This window comes from Zingiber officinale, chromosome 10A, assembly GCF_018446385.1.
Source record: "Zingiber officinale cultivar Zhangliang chromosome 10A, Zo_v1.1, whole genome shotgun sequence".
Lineage (NCBI taxonomy): Eukaryota > Viridiplantae > Streptophyta > Magnoliopsida > Zingiberales > Zingiberaceae > Zingiber > Zingiber officinale.
Window position 1 is genome coordinate 26,816,574 of NC_056004.1, and position 19,559 is coordinate 26,836,132.

Below are 19,559 nucleotides of genomic sequence, written 5' to 3' on the forward strand. Positions count from 1 at the left end.
AGATTTCCACCAAGGGACTCCTTTCTTTCATTTCTATTTTTTTCAGCCCAGCCCGAGTCTTTCATCTCACTGATAGATTTATAATCATCTTTGTATATATATATATATATATGATCAACAATATGACTATACTTTATAGCTTTGCTCATAATGCAGGGCTTGCAGTTTGGTTACCAAAGAAAGTACAATGAGTTGGAAGGCTAGTGCTCTTGCATCATGGCCTTATTAAATTTACCAAACAAATATTAAGTAGGGTTCCATGATTAGAAAACATAATATAAGAAATGCAACAACTATTGAATCCTGCTTTCTTCTTTTCTGCAGGGAAAAAAGAAGACTAGATTTCTGGTATCTGAATGAGCTTTGCAAGAAAGGCTTGCAATTATTATGTCATCCTGAACTGCTGATATCAAATGTTACATTTGATATTAGGGATATAATCAACTCAACTTTTGTTTGACAGTAATGTGCTGTTACCATAAATTTAATAACCTCAATCTACCAGAATTAAGTTGTAACAATGAAATAGATAGCATTTAAAAGACAAGTACAATAGGCATTTTCTATATTTCCTCAATATGAGTTTCTTTCACTGTTATCATGAACTGCTGCTTTTCTGATTAACAAGAAATATAAAAAGGAAATTTACTTGTAAAGCACCTGAAATTTCTCTTGGTTATTCCCAGCAGTCGGCGCATTGTAGTGCTTTTGTCATCTCTTTGAGTGACTACCATGGCAGTGGCTGAAGCGGGAAAAGAATCCTCTTTGTATGTTCTCTGTTGTTCCTTTCATGCTCGTATTATTGTTGGTGGAATCAGATCGGCTGGGTTGGGTCAACCATTTACGCCAGGAATCTGAGGACAATTTGATTCGGTTGAAACCGTGGAAGCATCCCAGTGGAACTGGTTTTTTGACCATATCAACAGGCAAATCATCCAGCGATTCGGAGGACTGGTTAATACTCGTTCCGGGAGATTCAGGTGACAAAACAAAGTTTTGAGAAGTCATGTCTGGGTTAGGAAACACTTGTTCAGGTGGTGAAATAATGGATAAATATTGCTGAAGCATCTGCACAATCTGGGTGAAGTTGGGTCTTGCATTTGGATCCTCCATCCAACAAGAAGTTAAGATCAAAGCCAGTTCTTCGGGGAGGTCATCTGTACTGGGCCTGGCATTCTAAATATGGAAAAGCATAAAGTCATCACTTCATCAGAGACCACAAGCAAAGCACAGTGAGACTACCTTGAAAGCAGCTGCAAAGGCAGCTTGCAGGTTAGACATCCCTTGAAATGGAAGCTGATTATGAAGCATCTCCCATAACACCAGTCCAAAGCTGTATACATCCACCTTGTGATCATAATGCTTCTTTTGCCCACGCTTTAACGTGACATTATTGCATAACTATAAAAGGAGAAAAGATGAGCAACCAAATGATAACAAAGATTCAACTGCAAGCTAGTGAATTGTCAAAAAAAAAAAAAAAAGCATTAAGAAGACCTCTGGAGCCATCCAACGATATGTCCCAGTTTCAGCAGTCATCATCTCTGTTTCTGTTTCCTCTCTTGCCAGACCAAGGTCCACTAGTTTCACAGTTCTCAGATCTGTAGTTAATAGCAAGTTTTCTGCAACAGAAACAAGGATCAAAATGTCGTCATGATATAATGCATGATAAAACTAGAATGAATATATGAAAGGGAGGTCATGAAGAATCTAAGAACAAGAAGTTGAAAGCATGAAGAATGATTTTAGTTACCAGTAGAAATTGAAAGGAAGTTATTTGCAATCATTTCAGTAATGATGCAAAACAACCAAGAAATCTTAAACAAACTTCAGTAAGTTGGTCATATGTGACAAAAAGTAGCTTGTAGTTTATTTCTTTCCCAGTGGCAAATATCTAGTGGGTTTACACCTATGGTAACCCGTGGAGATTACTTCAAATAATCTTGACCCTTCATAATATTCCATATAAGATTTCATCGATTGACAGTACATTCAGATTACTTATTTAAACTAGCTTACTTGTTTTGACCCCATTATATAAGAACTAACCAACATCATAAGCTTTATGCAGAAACTCATGAGATCACAATGAAATTCATGAAAGTATCTTATTTTCACTCCCACGGGTGGGAAGTGCCTACTATAGGTGGTGGAATGCAATGGCCATATGAGCATTAAAAACCTTCTAAAAGAACAAACATTTGTGTTTCTGAAAATATAATGAAACTGATGTGCGTAGATTATATATACTTTTATACATGTTTTGACGCACATCTACTTGTATTTCATGAGCATAATCTATGTTTATTGCACCCTATTTCATTATGATGTTATATTTCCACTCCTTTTGTTCGGAGATCTACTTTTTGCTTATTTTGATTGATAGGACGCGATTTGGAGCAAAACAGAGCTTAAATAGAGTCTAGAGTTTCCCAAAATGCCCGGGCCGTGCTTATGAGACATGGACGTGTAAAAATATGGCACAAACCAATACCCACACGGCCTGGCTGTGTGGATTCCACACGGCCTGGCTGTGTGGATTCCACACGGCCTGGCTGTGTGAATTCCACACGACCGTGTCATTTTCAGCACTGCAGACCAAAAGTAAATCGGCCATAACTTTTCGTTCGGTTGGAGTTTTGGGCTATTCTTTATACCAAATTGTAACTAACTTCAAGATCTACAACTTTGCTAATGACTTCAACTCGAGAATACCACGTTAAGATGTGCTAAAATGATCTACAAAGTCCACACTGCCTTGACACACGTGTCAATCCACACGACCGTGTGGAATCCACATGGCCGTGCCACCGAAGCAGAGGCAAGGTAGCACATGGCCGTGTGGATTCACACGGCCGCGTCACGACCCAAGCAAGGGTCGTGTCTACAACTATAAAAGGGGGTTTTCTTGCCTTTTTCACTCATCTTTAGATTTTGGGGAAGGGTTCTCCCCCTTGAGGGAGCCCTAGGCTTCATCCTCGCCGATCTGCACCGATTCATCCACCTTCGGAGCAAGGGAACGCCTCCAAGGACGCCACGCTTCAAGGATAAGCATTCTCTTCTCTTTATCTACATATATCGAGTTATAGTTTGCTTCTTTATTCGTCATTGGATTGTAATCCCTTGCTATGGAGTAGATTCTCTAGATCTAGGATGTAGGAAGTAGTTGTGATATATGACTATGTATTTGAACATTTTCCTATGCAATGATGTGTTTATATCATGTTATATGTGTGTTGTGCCTTGTATGTGTTTGACGAAATATGTGTGAGGTCAATTCATGTAGATGTAAGGGATTTGTCTCTATGTTAAAGGTTGCTACTAGACTGGATAACCGGGGGATCCTCAATGACAGAGGATACCAATTCAACTGGACATATATGCCCTTAGTGACAGAGGGTATCGATACGTACCCACTTTCTAGAGTCAAAAGATCTTAACATAGGGACTAATCCTTATTAGGGCATTCTAATTAGAGTTGATACTCTAGTGCTGCCGTTAGGAAGTACATTAGATAACTCTAGGAATGTATGACCGGGGATGTGATAGAGGGTAATCTTTTAACTAGACTTTCTAGAGTTGCTTCTTTACTTAATGACGTTAGGACTCGAGTGAACTTTCCAGTACGACTTTCGCGGGGTTGCACCCAACTCTAGTTAGAAGCCCTACACGAGTATAAGCATGAAATTAGGTAGATGAACAATACATAGGGACATTAACTAGCATCATAATGAAACCGAAATTCTAGAATCTATCATCCTTCATTCATCTACGCTCCTCTCTCTCTAATCTCTCTTTTCCTCTCTCTTCTCTCAATCTCTCTCTCTTCTTCCCTTCTCGCTCTCTCTCTCTCTTGCGTTTGTGAACGACCTTCCGATTGTCTGGATAATTCGTTGTGCGAAGTTAACTAGTAATTAATCAACAGTCCCTGTGGGATCGATATTTTTATTACTGATAATATAACCGTGCACTTGCGGCTTCATAACAGAAACCTTAATAACCCAAATGAGTGATTACGAAACTAAAATAACAACACTCAATAGAGCATTCCTATTCAAAAAATTCTGTGATTCCTATGTATCTTTTCCTTTTATAATTCTGTATTGCCAATGCGTACTTACATAAAATTCAAATTCCTTGAACTAAAGACCATATAAGCACAAATTCCATGACATAATTATAAAAACCAGACTGCACCGGTGAGAATTACCAAGCTAGGAGAACAGGTGGTCCAAATGTGCATAAAATCTAATAAAACTGGTGAAAACACCCAACTCAAACTGATGAGCCAGCTAGTGATATGAAATATGAAAACCAATGAGATTTCATAGGATGTCTATAAGTAAATGATTCAAAAAATCAGTGAGCAAACCAGCAATACAAAGACAATGCAATTTTATAGGATATCTAAAAGTTAAAAATGTATAAAATTTAAAAGGCATATGTTGGCAGTACGCTGTCAACCAATCACATAGCATATGTATGCTACACTGCACAAGAGCATATAAAAGGAAAAAAATGGTAAGAGAGCCTCCAACCACGTCAATAATATACATATAATAATAGTCATGATCGACAATGATAAACCGTAGTCCAATTAGTTACATATAGCCAAAATTAACTAACTTACCATCTATAAAATAACTATTAAAGTATATCTGGAGGCATATGTTGTCAATATTAAACTACTAAAATATTATGTCGATATCTAATGCATTTACTACTTTTAAGATACCTAATAAGTTAGCACTACAAAGTTACAAACTACTAAATAAGGTAGATTAAGGTTTAAAATCAATTTTGTTTTGTTTAAAATAATGAAATAAGGCTTTTAAACTTCATCGAGTACGTATGTTATATGGTGGCAGGAAGCCCGAGTACGTATGTTATATGCAATTACATATGGTAGTTAAGCAGCCCCCTTTAAAGTTTGCCTATGCATTTGTTTATGTGGCTAAAGAGGGAGCATTTAGATGCTTCCAATTAGTTGATTTCGTAGTTTTAGAAGCGATTGTATTGTCTAGTAAGTTATCAAACTTCAGATCGTAAATTGACCCTAGCCCCTCAATCCCTTGTCCACATTCTCATTGCAACCCCTCACACCTATTGTAGTGTCACCCTCCCTTTCCTTATTAGGTATTGTTGTGCTGGTTGATGCCCCTTTGGTTCATGTCAAGAAATTAGTTTGGTAGATTCTATACAAAAATTAAGAATGACGAAGTTGGATATTGATTTGATTCCATAGTTCAATATGATTTAAGTTCAATGCATGGTTTGAAATTTCATGTCGTGCTAAGTGACATGATCAAAATGTACAATTTAGGTAAATTACTAAAATTTGATACTGAACTTGACGGATGATCTCTAGTCTACTGTGTCTCTCATGCTAGCTATGCGGTTGAGTATTGTATCATCTTGGCATGTTTCGATGTGTACCAAAGCATATCCAATATTGACACAATATAATGTTGAAACCTTATTGTTTTGGCAAAGCACTAAAATTTTGCCTGGATTGATAGTTTATCTTATCTTTTGCACAATTCTCATTTTGGTATTAGCAATGTGTAACCAATAGTTGAGATGCTTGTAATATTGGCATGCTCTGAAATTTTAATTCTAGTGATTTAATTCATATAGACAAATGCCGAAGTAAACAATCCATGGGGATGAATATTATAGTTTTAAAACTTTTTTGGATTTACTTTGGCTTGCTTGTGAATGTGCAAAATGTCGGCTTGGCTTGATGTAACACCAAAATTGTACCATTTCAATTAGAGACTAAAACTTTGGCATGACATGAAATTTTAAATTTTTAATGCATGTCAAATAAGAAGGGGAACCTTGGCACAACGGTTAAGTTGTTGTTTTGTGACCAAAAGGTCACGGGTTCAAATCCTGGAAACAGCCTCTTGCAAAAAACAGAGTAAGGCTGTACAATGGATCCTTCCCCGAGACCCCGCATAGTGGGAGCTTCGTGCACCGGGCTGCCCTTTTTAATACATGTCAAATAAATATATGGTTTGTTATGTAAACCTAGATGGCTTTAAATGTAGGTCATTGTATTTGACATGAGTATCCATTTAATGACTTTTGTAAATTTTCATATGAGATCAATAGGGTGCTAAGTGTCTATTGGAAGTTGTGATTATTGGTTCTCATTATATGGTGAGAATAATGTACTTTTAACGAATTGCTTATATTGATTGATTTCATATGATATGTAGAAGATGAAAACTTGTAAATATCTTTTTAAATCACATTTGCTCATGTACATAATGTACATTATGGGATGACTTGATCACACGCTTGCATATGCTATTTAAAATTAAATATCTATATTAATTGTGGATTGTTTCTTAACCTGCCAAGCCAAATTGTCGCAGTTAAATAAATCAACTACAAATTAAGAAATACTATTTTGATGTTGGGTTAAATTGTATGAAAGTTGGGAGGTTTAAAATTTCATTTTAGACTGAAGGTTTAGTCTACGGTTTTGATTTGGTCTTATAATGACACTCACATGCTTCAACGTATTTCAAAATATGTTGAGAATAACTCATGATTTTTAATTATATAATTGATCCCACCTGGCTTGTTATATACAACTATAAACCTATAGCAATTAGAATAACACTTGAATTAAAATTATTACGCAACAAGTTTCAAAAATATGATAAGCAACATGACTTAGGATTATTTGGAATATCAAAAATCAGCATCGTGAATCGTATGATAGCATTAGCTAATTAGTCTTTCGACACCTAAATCAAATATTGCTCTGTGTGTGTGTGTGTGTGTGTGTATTTGGTATTAGAACTATTTTTTTTCACATGTTTATAAATATATCTTGAATAATCACCGAAAGTTTAACTTGAACTAGCACAACTGCATGAAACAAACATGAATGTGTTACAGATGCATCTCAATTTCTCCAATTCTAGCATAGCTCCTATTTACTATTATTAATTTCCAAATTGGCACTGCCTCTCTTTTCATCACTTAATATAGTATATCTCTTTTCTGTGACCAACAAACAAAATTGAGGAATAACTCATAGGAGAATCTTCTTGTCTTAGTTTTTGATAGTACTAGCCAAGACAAGCCTCATCTTGGTAAATATATCCCACTAATCGGTATGAACAACACTGATATTTTCTTGTGCCAACTCAATATATCAATCAAAGGTTAAAATGATATGTTCTGAAGTTGTGGTCATACTAATCATTACCAATCCACTCTTGAAGCCATGAGTTGGGTATATATCCCCATGCTATTATCTTCGTCTATCAAGAGTTGACAATTGTAAGTCAACATGTATTCATGTTCTTTCCTATAAAATTTTTAAGATTTCCCCTAATACTAAATGGCACTTAAACCCAAGATCCTAGCAATAATGTGCTTTCTAATCAAATATGTAATATTTCTCATAAATTAGATATTTCGCAATTAGCATCCAAGTTCAAAATCTCAAGCCATGTCAATGTTTTGGTCTTTAACTAGAACGATATTGTTTTGATATCCTGTCGATGTTTTGATGCATGGTGCCGATAATAGATTGAAGTTAAAGAAGGAAGGAGATGAAGCATAGTAAGGAAACATTGTCTATGCTAAGCATGGTTTTAAATCTTGTATCATGCCGGGCGAAACAATCGAAACATATCATTCCGGTAAATTACTGAAACTCGATACTATACAACACTACATAGACAATGTCTCTTTTCTTTATTTCATCTCCTTCCTCCTTCAACCTCTAATTTGTTACCAACACTATGCATCAGAGCATCAATACGATGCTAGAATAGTATCTTTCCGGTCAAACACCGAAACTAGCACGGCTCGAGATTTTAAACCTTGGTGCCTAGTGGAACGATACGTTTCAGCCGTTTCGCCTAGCACAGTACGAGATTTCAAACCATGGTTAGCATTCAATCTCAAATATCTTGTTCTTTCCAATTAAATCTTAAAGATCTCTTCTAAAACTATATTTTTTCAATAAAGTCATGTATTCTTGCTATCTAATTTAGCTGTTATCAAGATCATCCCACTGTAGTTTTACACGTGATTAAGATCAAAACTTTTGGTCCTTTATGTCCTTGCCTAGATTGTGCAATAGAAAATGGTACCAATAAATGTTTGATTCCATCCATAAATCCATTTTCTTCCATATGAGTTCCAATATCGATAAGAATTCTAGTTCTTACTGCTCATATGTTATGGTATGAATATACCATACCAATTCGTTATAGATGGATGATGAGATTCCATTAATTCAGAACCAATTCAAATAGACTTATTAAATGTTCCCATTGGCGTACATCCAACAGGAATTAGATTTGCAAGTCCTTGAACATTATTCATCTTAAGCACTTGGTAGCAGCAAGATCATACTTATTTTGACGCACCCTTATGGAGCCAAACTATCTCTAATGTTATATAGAATAGGCTATAATGACCCTATTTTGTCTACCTTCAGTCGAATGAAAAAAATCTTAGTCATTCAGTAGCTAACTCTTTGGACAATTTATCTTAGAACATAAGACAATTACTCAAGACTTCAAGTAGCCTAGCATTCAGTCAACTCCTGAGTTGAGTAAAGACTTCAATTTGATGAGGCTCACTTTTAGTCAATTGAATATGTTCAGAGATCCTGACTTCACATGACTTACTCCCTTATAATTTTTTTTGGAAAGATCAAGATTGAGTTGAACCACTGACTATAACTCAGAACCTATTATTCCTTGGTCGAAGGCTTCCTACAAGCCATTAGGTAGACAAACCCGCCCGTCTAAAGATACACATTTGTCACATCTAAAGATACACATTGTCTTGATCATGCTTAAAAGTGTGAACCCCAAATTACAATGACTCGTAATCTCTCACAGCTCACATAGCTTTCAGGTCTTCAACCTTGTTGATGCTATATGTTGCCCTCTAGTTCACTTTGTATCATATCCTCAGTTCCTTTAATACCATCCGTCGTTTTTCACTTACAAAGTTGAGCTATCCTACAATACACCTTGCTAGAAATTTTCAATCCCTCATAGACTCCATGTTTTTCTTCTTCAATCACCTACGAACTTACCTTGTTATAGGTCATTGAGATATTAAACCAACAATTGCTTCATGCTTCTCATCCTAGAGTCTGCTTCGCTAGGAATTTTTGGGCCCTCAGATGCTCCAAGTCATCCTTTGTTGTTCTTTTCCAAGTCCACCTCATTGCAGACCTCTAAGCCAGCAAGCATAATTTATCTCACTTACAGAGTTAACCATAATACCTTAACCACGTCAAGTCACGAGTTCCATGAGCTCAATGTGTACAATACCAAATCTCCACCCATTTGATGCACTTATTAAAAGCTGATGAAGCTAACTTAAATCCTTTGCTAAACACATTAAAATAACTTAGTTGAATTCAACCACTTGGGAGAAACATTGCATCATTAGATATAGCACGTATCAAGTCTCCTATCAAAATAATATATCAACTTCATTGAAATTCTAGCGTTGCATAGTGGTATGAATAAAGACAATGGCACTATAATTAACATCCCAGGATTAGGGATGAAAATCAGATAGGTTTTACCCAGGTACCTATGATAGTTGTCCCATTTAAGTTAAGTTCAAATACTCATTTCTAAGCAAAGCAAGTATTTGATATTTACCCATCCAAGTAGTTGTGGGTATTATGTGATTTCAAATTTATACAAGTTGAGTATTTAGTGTCCATATAGAATAATATTTAAATATTTAAATATTCTTTTTTAATTTGTACTTAGTGTTAGTTGTTAACTAAAAGTGAAAGGTTTTTATCTTAATAAAGTAAAGACATAATATATAAAATTTAAATTTAGCAATATTAGACGTAGTAGGTGATTGTTAAGTTAGGAGATAATGAGTTACTTGTAATTGAAAACTTTAAATATTTAGCACCATTTTTATAAAAAAAAATGGAGGGGTTGAGAGTGATATCTTAGTACAAGCAGGATTGTTGAAATGGAAGAGAGCATTGGATGTTCTTTGTGAACGTAAAGTACCTTTAAAATTTAAAGAGAGGTTCTACAAAATGGCGACTAGGTCTGCTAGGTTATATGAAGTTGAATATTGAGCTATAATTCGATCACATGAACAGAAGATGAGAATCGTAGAGATAAGGATGTTAAGGTGGATGTGAGGATATATGAGGATAGAAAGGTTAAGAAATGAGAACATTAAAGAGAAAGTCGAGGTTGCGCCTATTAAAGGAAAACTCTGAGAGACACATTTAAAATGGTACGGACATATACTTAAATGACTAATAAATACTTCGATTAAGTGATGTGAAACTATGACAAATACACACATTAAATGAGAAAGAAGAAGATCGGAGAAGACTTGGTTAACAACGTAAAACAAGGTAAAATTTATTTAAATATAGATGATGATAGAGTCGGGGATAGAACCCAATGGCATAAGAGAGTCTATATAGTTGTTTCCACATAGTGGAATAATGCTTAGTTGTTGTTGTACTCGGTCAATGTTAGTTGTTAACCAAGTTGATTGTAAGATTTAGTACTACCAATTTTATTCCTGCTTAAGTTGGATCGTATAAACCTTCTTATTAATAATTATTTTGTTTAGTTTGAGTAAAAATATGATTGTCTTGTTTGAGTACCTTACGGTTGCACATCTTGTTAAATATTCAGTTGGTGAGCTCAAGTAGTTAAATGTAAATTTTAATAAGGTTAGGTACTTGTATGATTAAGGATTTCAAGTTGCATAGAGAATGGTAAGAACTTGATTCATCGAAATTTCTACCTAATATCAAGTTCTGCATTCATTTTAGTACACACATTACATAAATATTCAAGGTAAAAAATACCACCTCCAACAAAGATAAGTATAAATGGCTAGTGTAAGTAAAAACACCTGCTAATTTGAACATTGTTGGATGGAACCATGTGTACCCAAAGGGTCACAATGTGAGCACAGGTTAATTCATAGCAAAAGAGCAAGGACAAATAAGAAATGAGTTGTGTTGAAGGGTATTGGAGGTGCTCATTTCCAATGTCCTACTAAAGGGAGCTCTCAAATCATTTGAGTAGCTTCTTATAGCAATTTTTTCCCAGAGCTTCCTTAGATCTTTTTGGAAATTCTTCATAACACTCAAGATTTTAGTGCCCTTCAAGAACTTTAGCAAAGAAAAAAAGCGCAAAAAAGGAGCTCTACTTTGACTAAGCTACCCCTTCAAAAAAGTGCTGTTTGTGATTTTATGGATACCTTTTATGATAATAAATTCATGATACACTTCATGATCTCCAAGGTTACACAGGTCAACCTTAGTGTGACCTCATGTCTTGCCTACATTTATTTGGAAAGGTTTATTAAAGAAAACTCTAATGTTTCCTAAAAATAAATTATCCATCTCAGTTTAGAATCATCATGTAGGATAGATGTATTCTTCGCTAAGGCTTTCTTGTTGACTGAAAACCTCAAACTGAGCTGGAACACTGCATATCATAAAAAGGTTATTTTGTATTCTTGGTCGATCTGATGTGCAGATGCTGAACGATAGGTGGTGAATACTCAAAAACCTTGTAATCTTTTTGTAATCTCCTTTGGAAATTATATCCTAGTCCTTGTGGATGTAGGCATTAACCAATTTATCTCCTTGTCCTTGTGGATGTAGGCCTTGATAAAATCAGGTATTTTTATTCATGTATCATTCAGTGACATTTGCCTCTGAAACTGTAGTTCAATTTCTGAAAGGAATGTGGACCTATGGTTTTGTTTTCAGTTAATCACTGTTCTATGGTTTTGTTTTCAATTAATCTATGTTCTATGGTTTTGTTTTCAGTTAATCTATTGAGAGTTCAAAATTATGACATTTCTTTCCTTTCAATAAATTGTTTCAGATTCGTTGCTGTGTTGACCAGTATTCCAAGTTCAGCAAAACAAAGGCTGAAATATGTGCCTCTAATCAGCATTGTTTCAACAACAAAGAGACATATTACCAAGGACAAGACATTATAATATAACTAAACCGACATTCTAATATAACTAAACCATTATTAATTGTGAAACAAATATTCTTGTATCAACGTATTCATGTACATCTGTTTCAATATGTTTAGCCATTTGTTTTTCTGAAAAAAAACTAAAAAATGAATAGTAAAATAGATATCAAACATCCATCCAAACAACTTGATTATAGTTCCAATAAGATAGAAATGGGTATTGGATTCGTGATTAGCCAAACCTCAATGGAAAGAAATGTTACAATTTTAGTGAAATGGCCTTGCGCAACGATCAAGCACTATCAAGCTTCAGATAATTTGTGGATGTAGCATTCGAGATAATATGCAGAAATAACAAGCAGTAACAGCAAGAATCAAATCAATAAGCATGTATATCACTAACACTAAGAAATCATCCAATGTAGTACCAGGCTTCAGATCACGGTGAATTATTCCATGAGAATGAAGACACTCCACAGCCTTAGCTATATCTACTGCAAAGCCAACTACAACAACAGGCTCCAAGCTCCTCGGCCTCATGTTCCTCAGGTATTTTCGCAGAGAGCCCCCACCCAGAAGCTCTGTAACCACTACCATCACAGGCTCCTTCAAAGCTCCAACAAACTGCAATTGGCATGAAATCAAATGCCAAATACCATGATCAACCAATATATCCCGCAATCCAGTGAAAGAAAAGGAAAAAATTGGAAGTAGAAAAACATCACCAGAATGAACCTTAACAAGATTATTATGCTGAACTTGTACGAGTGCAGTCACCTCCCTCATGAACATTGCCTCTTTCTTCTCCATATCCTCAGGGTTATATTCATTGTGCAAAATCTTAACAGCAACATCTTGATTCTTATACCTGCAGCCAAGAACAGCCAAGCGCCCATCACAAAACAGAAAAAAGTGGAGATACACAAGAAAGTGTTCTAGAGCATTTCAAGGACGCCGTGAACAATTAGTTTAGAACAAACAAACTCACTTCCCCGAATACACTTTAGCATAGGCACCCTCCCCAATCTTTGAGCCGACAAAGAGCAACTTGGGATCAATAAGCCACTTGGGATCCAGAAACCCGTCATTAGAGTCCATCTCAGCAGAAAATTGATCGTATCTAGTATTTGTCTTCACAGTGAACCACGAAAGTATAGTGGAGACAGTAGACGCATCAAAAACCCCCCGCTTTTCGCGTATTTTATCACTCCACAGCCTTCCAAAAATACACCTATTACTCATAAGCTGCAAAAAATCAAATTTTTATCACAAGAACAAGAGCCCAAGTTACCTCCAAACTTCCTACTCCACATCCAAAAGCCAAATGCCAGTGCTAAGGTCAATCGTCTTCATCACCTGCCCCTTCTTGCGTGTTAGCAATGGCAAACAGAAAGCAAACCGTGAGAAGGTTGGAGACTTGGAGGGCCTCAAGAAATCATCTGTTGGAAGAGAGGATAAGTTGTTCGAGCAGAAGTAGTAGAGAGGCGACGTCGATGAAGAAGAGGTACCGCGACCAGCACAAGCACAATCATGTAGCATCATGCCATATTGTAGTTCGACATTTTGCCTCGACCTTGAGGACCTTTCCATTTATGCATTTACTTGCAAAAAAAAATATTTAATTAATCTTTTAGTCTTATGGAATTAATAATATCCTTTCCATTGCACCCCTGCCAAATATGATATTGCATATAAGGCCTTCCAAATGCAAATTCATTATGTGAGTTTACTGACTAACATTGCAGGAGAACGAAATGAAGAAAATTAATTTGTCGGTTTCTTTTAATTTCCTGAAAGAAAGAGAAGAGGCAAGGAATTCAATTCTATTCATTTTTTGTTTCATTAGTTTAATTTCTACCCAAATTCAATAAAAATAGAGGAAAAAGAAACTTCAATATTTAAAAGAAGGTCAATTTATTTAACTTTAGATATATAATTGAGTTTTAGTTTTGTTTAGATATGATACAAAAATTAGTTCTACAACTTAATTCAAACCTCATATTAGAAATTTTCAAACAATAAGAATACCAATTTCAGGATCTAATTATTCCTTTGCAACTGAGACCATTATATTAGTTTCAACTTAAATTTAAACATGTTTTGTATTAATTAATTTTACTCAATTTTATTTAATTATAAAATAAGCTCTTAATTACACATGCAAACCTTTATCATATTTAACAATTTGTTTGAGCTTATGCTGTGAAAAATAATTAATGCGTATCGTTTATTCAAAAATCTATTGTGTTGAGAAAAAATAACAAATATATTTATTGAAATAATTCAATCAACAAATACAACACAAATCGCCATGATCTGCTCCAACAATAACGCATCACATAAACACTAAAAAAGGGCACATACAAAATTAATCAAACCATGGATTAAATTAAAGCGATGACAAACCCCAAAAGCAACACAATATCAGATTTTTAAAAAAGTACAAGAAGATCGAACGAGGCTTATTGCTTTCGGCTCCTCCTCTGCTGGTACTTATTTTTGATCCAATTGAACCCATTGACCGTGCCATCCTTCACCTTCTTCAACCCCGAAGATGCCACCGCCTTCGTCTTCTCTACTCCGCCCTTCCACCTGCTGCCGCCGCCCTTCTTATTCTTCCCTGCCGCCACCGCCGACGACCCGCCGTAGTCCCACTGGTCGGCCCACGACGTCGTCCCAAGAGAGCTGCTCCTCTCCATCGATGCGTTTGAAAATGGTGCCGGCTCCGGTGACTTGTTTGAATGGGAATCGAAGGCGGCTCATCTTTGCTTATTATATAGTGAAAGCTGGCGCGCAGAGGAAGGCGCTCGCGTTGGATAGTTTTATCTTTGCGGTTCGGATTGCAAGTGGAGAACGTGAAGGGTGAGATCATCGCCCATGGCATTGAATATCTCACGTGCTCCGGATGCGTTGACTTTTATTATTTGTGGGATCTGCTTTCTAGAAGGAGGGATCTTGGATTGGCTGGAGGAGTTTTTTATTTGCCACGTGTTCCAGAAGCTTTTAAATTTACGTTGACCACGCCGAACATAGACGTAAATGGTTTGTGGTAGTTGGCTCAGTTATGTTTGCTTGAGCAGGTGGATAAAGAAAAAGCAATCTATGGTAAACTCGTCTCTTTTAATCAAAATTAATCTTTTAACCGTACTCGTTTCTTGATCAACGTCATCGACGGTCACTATTCCTGGTAGATCTCTTGCCGCCATTGACCGTTAGCGGTTGTATTTTGTTATAAATATAATGTCTCTCATTATCATTGTTGGTCACCAGCGTTGACTTTTGTTAATTGCTAACTTGAAATACAGAAAAGGTCACGCTGCGAGAAAAAAAGAGAGTCAATTAGCGACAGTATAACAGTCGTTATTTGAGAATAACCATCAATTAACAGTCGGTTATTTTTTTCATGTCATAAAATTGGTTGCTGTGACGGAAATTTAGTTATCGTTATAATAAATTTAGTAATAGATAATATTTACAACAGTATGTTTAATTATGTCAATAAATTTAGCAAGGAACAATTTAATTTAATTTTATCATTATTTAATAATGAAATTAAAAATCGTCACTAAATTCATAGATGGAGTTAATATTCTATCCTAATTTTAGTGACTTAGTTTTAATTCCGTCTCTAATTTAGCGGAAACTATCACTCTATTATTGAATTTCATAAAACTTTTGACAAAATCTTCCTGATTCTATATTTTTGCTGTTTACATATATATATATATATATATAGATCAAACAACACACCATCATAAACAATTTTCACAACACATTCACAACACAAACAACACAATATTCAATCCAACACATTCACAACAAAAATGATATAAACATCACAATTCATTTACAAATCCACATGTTCACAAACAACATAACATACGATATAAATTATACATATCAAAACTAAGTTAAATAAGTTTTCAAATTCAATCACAACATATCCAAATCTAATAACAAAGATGAATATCTCAAATTTAACCACTAAAAAAACCATATTAATGACAAAATTAGCGATGGACATGAGTTTCCTTCGTTAATTAATGATGAAAAAGAGTTCCCATCTCTAAGTAACGATAGGAACTCTTTTCCGTTGTTAATTAATGACGGGCATACGTTTTCATCGTTAACGGGGAAGGATTAATGATGAAAACATGTTTTTGTCGTTAATTAATGATGGAATCGAGTTTCCATAGTTTTGTCATTAACTAGGAAGAATTAGCAATGGAAATGCATTTCTGTCGTTAATTAATCGGGCTTCCTAGTTAATCCTTCCCAATTAACGATGAAAATGAATTTTTCATTTTCAACACTTGAATATCAACAACTATATGACATGTTAAAAGTTAGTGAAAGATAATTATGGGAAAATATTTCTTCTGTTCATTCCTAACTATCAGCTATTTCAAGGTTATTGAACATGAAGGCAGAACATCATTTTTCATAAATGATGTTATGATGACATATGCCAATTAATGTCAAAGTTGCTTTTGCTGATAACATAATGACCAATAGCTTCTACAATACAAAAAAATTGATTAGGGATTTAGGTATGCATGTAGAGAAGATTGATTGTTATATAAATAACTACATTATATTTTAGAATGAAGATAGTGAACTGATCGAATATAAAATTTATACTCACTCTCGTTATAAGCATTATAGTCACATACTGAGAAAGAACAAGAAAAATATTCCATGGAAAGTTATGTATTACTTCCCATTAATTGTTTTACTTCAACACTTGTATGTATCTGCCATAACAGTTTGCCACATAAGGTGACATCATGAGCATGTGCATGAAGGAGATATAATGTATCATCCTTGTGACTTTCCTGCATGGAAACACACTAGTAGAAAAATCATTTTTTACTTCAACACAGGTTACTTCGATAATTAAGGATTTCGAAGTAGTATATAATAAACAACTTCGGTAATAACATTGGAGAAGTAAAAAAGATGTTTTACTTCGCATTTTAAAAAATGCGGGTTTCGCTCTTTTTTTTAATAGTCCAATACTTTGGCGTAATATATTTGAAGAAGTAAAAAAGGTAATATAATTTATAGATGTTGAAGTAAAAAAAAGATGAACTAGATTTTTTTTCCCTCGCTGAACAAAATACACTTAGCGCCCAAAAATACCTTAGCAACACCCATTCTCTAACCCTAGCAACCCCCGTTTCTTTTACCCATCTCTTCCCCCTCTTCACCTAAACAACGTCGATCTCTTGCTCCGCAACAACTCTTTGAACTGCCAATCCGATCTCAATCGTTCTCTAACACCGGTGATCTATGTCAATTCTCTCCAGCATGTGGCGGGCGAGCATGACCTCGAGGCCGCCTCTCTGTAAGCTCCCCTCTCTTTTCCCCTCCCCTCTCCACCCCAATCTTGGCACGATGAGCTCCAGTGGCCGCCTTCTAAGCCATGGCCGCAAGGTTGGCCGTGAGCTCAGCCCGACCGCAAGCTCACCTGCGTCTCAGCCTACGAGGCCGGTCGTGACCTCCCTCCCCGGCCACGACCTCCCTGTTGGTTGCTACTCGGAAAACCTAGAGATTCCACTGTACAAAAATTTTGTACAAAGGTCTGAATCTGTTCCTAGCTACCATGTGTTCTTTTAAATTAAATTTTGGATCGCCTGCGGAACTTAACACGTTTGATCCAAAATTTAATTTATTTGTTCTTTTAGGTTTAGACTTGGATCTCCTGCGAAACTTAACACGTTCGATCCAAATCACTTAAGTTATTAATTCCATTAAATATTAATTTCCATAATTAGTTCCCAGTACTGACGTGGCGAGGCACATGGCCTTCTTGGATATGAGAGCAACCACCACCGACTAGACAAAACCTTTTATGGAAAGCTAATATTTAATTTCCTAAAATAACTTTAGGTTAACCGAAAGGAACAATCAAATCACAAGGAAAAGAAATAAACATAAGAACACTAGATCGAAAATAAATTCGAAATACTAGGATCGTAAACCTCTTGTATTTGGTATTATTTCTAAAAATAACTAGTATGATGCGGAAAGGAAAAATTACTAGTTATACCTGTTAGAAAGACCTCTTGATCTTCTACCGTATTCCTCTTCTAACCTTGGACGTTGTGTGGGCAACGATCTTCCAAGATGAGAAACCACCTAACCACCTTCTTCTCCTCCTTGCTAGGTTCGGCCAAAACAAAAGCTTCACCAAGGATGAAGAATAACACCAACCAAGCTCCAAGGGATACAAGCTTTCTCTCCTTCTTCTTCTTCTTCTCCAAGTAGTATCCGGCCACCACAAAAGCTCCAAGCAAGAGATAGGTTTCGGCCACCACAAAGAGGAAGAGAGGGAGGGAGAATAGCCGGCCACAATACCAAGGAAAAGAGGGAGAAAACAATAGAAGTTGTAACCCATGAAGGTACCCCAACCCCTTCTTTTATATTCCTTGGCTTTGGCAAATAAAGAAATTTATTTATAATAAAATTTCCTTAACTTCCCTTGACAACAATTAATTAAGAAAAATTAAATAAAATTTCCTAATTAATTGTATGTGGTCGGCCACCTCATGTAGAGCAAATAAGATAATTTTTAATTAACAATTAAAACTTCCTTATTTGTCTTTGGAAATTTTAAAAAATAAAATTTCCCTTTAAAATCCCTTCATGGTTGATAAAAAGAAATTTCTATAATTTTTAATTTTTCAACATGTGAATAATTTTCAAAGAGAAAAAATAAATATCTTTCCAATCTACAAATAAGGAAAGAGATCTAATCTCTTTCTTTAATCTTTTGTAGATCCTTTTAAGAGAGATATTTTAATTTTAATTCTCTTTAATAAATTATATCTTCCACATAATAAAAATTAAAAATTAAAATTCTTTTTAATTTAATGGGGGCCGGCCACCTAAGCTTGGGTTCAAGCTAGGGCCGGCCACCTATGAATTAAGGCTTGGCCGACCCTAGCTTGAACCACAAGCTAGCTTGGCTGGCCCCTTTATCATGGGTATGAAGGTGAGTATAGGTAGATATAGTACTCTATAAATAAGAAGCTACGATAGGGACCGAGAGGAGGAATTTGTTTTGGTCTCCCGATAAAATTAAGCATCCCGTGTTCGCCCCGAACACACAACTTAATTTTATCAATAATAATTCATTCCACTAGAGAACTATTATTAAAGTACCGCACCAATCCCAAATTATATTTTTGGGCTCCTTCTTATTATAAGTGTGTTAGTCTCCCTGTGTTTAAGATGTCAAATGTCCACTAATTAAGTGAGTTACTGACAGCTCATTTAATTAATATCTTAATCCAAGAATAGTACCACTCAACCTTATCGTCATGTCGGACTAAGTCCACTTGCAGGGTTTAACATGACAATCTTTATGAGTTCATCTTGGGGACATTATCAACCTAAATTACTAGGACACAGTTTCCTTCTATAATCAACAACACACACTATAAGTGATATCATTTCCCAACTTATCGGGATTATTGATTCATCGAACTAAATCTCACCCATTGATAAATTAAAGAAATAAATATCAAATATATGTGCTTGTTATTATATTAGGATTAAGAG

General features: G+C 35.4%; 1 protein-coding gene across 1 annotated transcript; it reads right to left on the bottom strand.

The window, feature by feature from the left end:
* Positions 1–506: 506 nt before the first annotated feature.
* LOC122027406 (serine/threonine-protein kinase STY13-like) lies at positions 507–13,562 on the bottom strand. The gene is made up of 7 exons (XM_042586355.1): positions 13,285–13,562; positions 12,982–13,209; positions 12,729–12,861; positions 12,422–12,617; positions 1,498–1,622; positions 1,243–1,401; positions 507–1,176 (listed from the first exon to the last, which is right to left on the bottom strand). Exons 2-7 carry the CDS (start codon positions 13,089–13,091, stop codon positions 712–714), a joined length of 1,188 nt encoding a protein of 395 aa, XP_042442289.1. The 5' UTR covers positions 13,092–13,209; positions 13,285–13,562; the 3' UTR covers positions 507–711.
* Between the last annotated feature and the right edge of the window lie 5,997 nt (positions 13,563–19,559).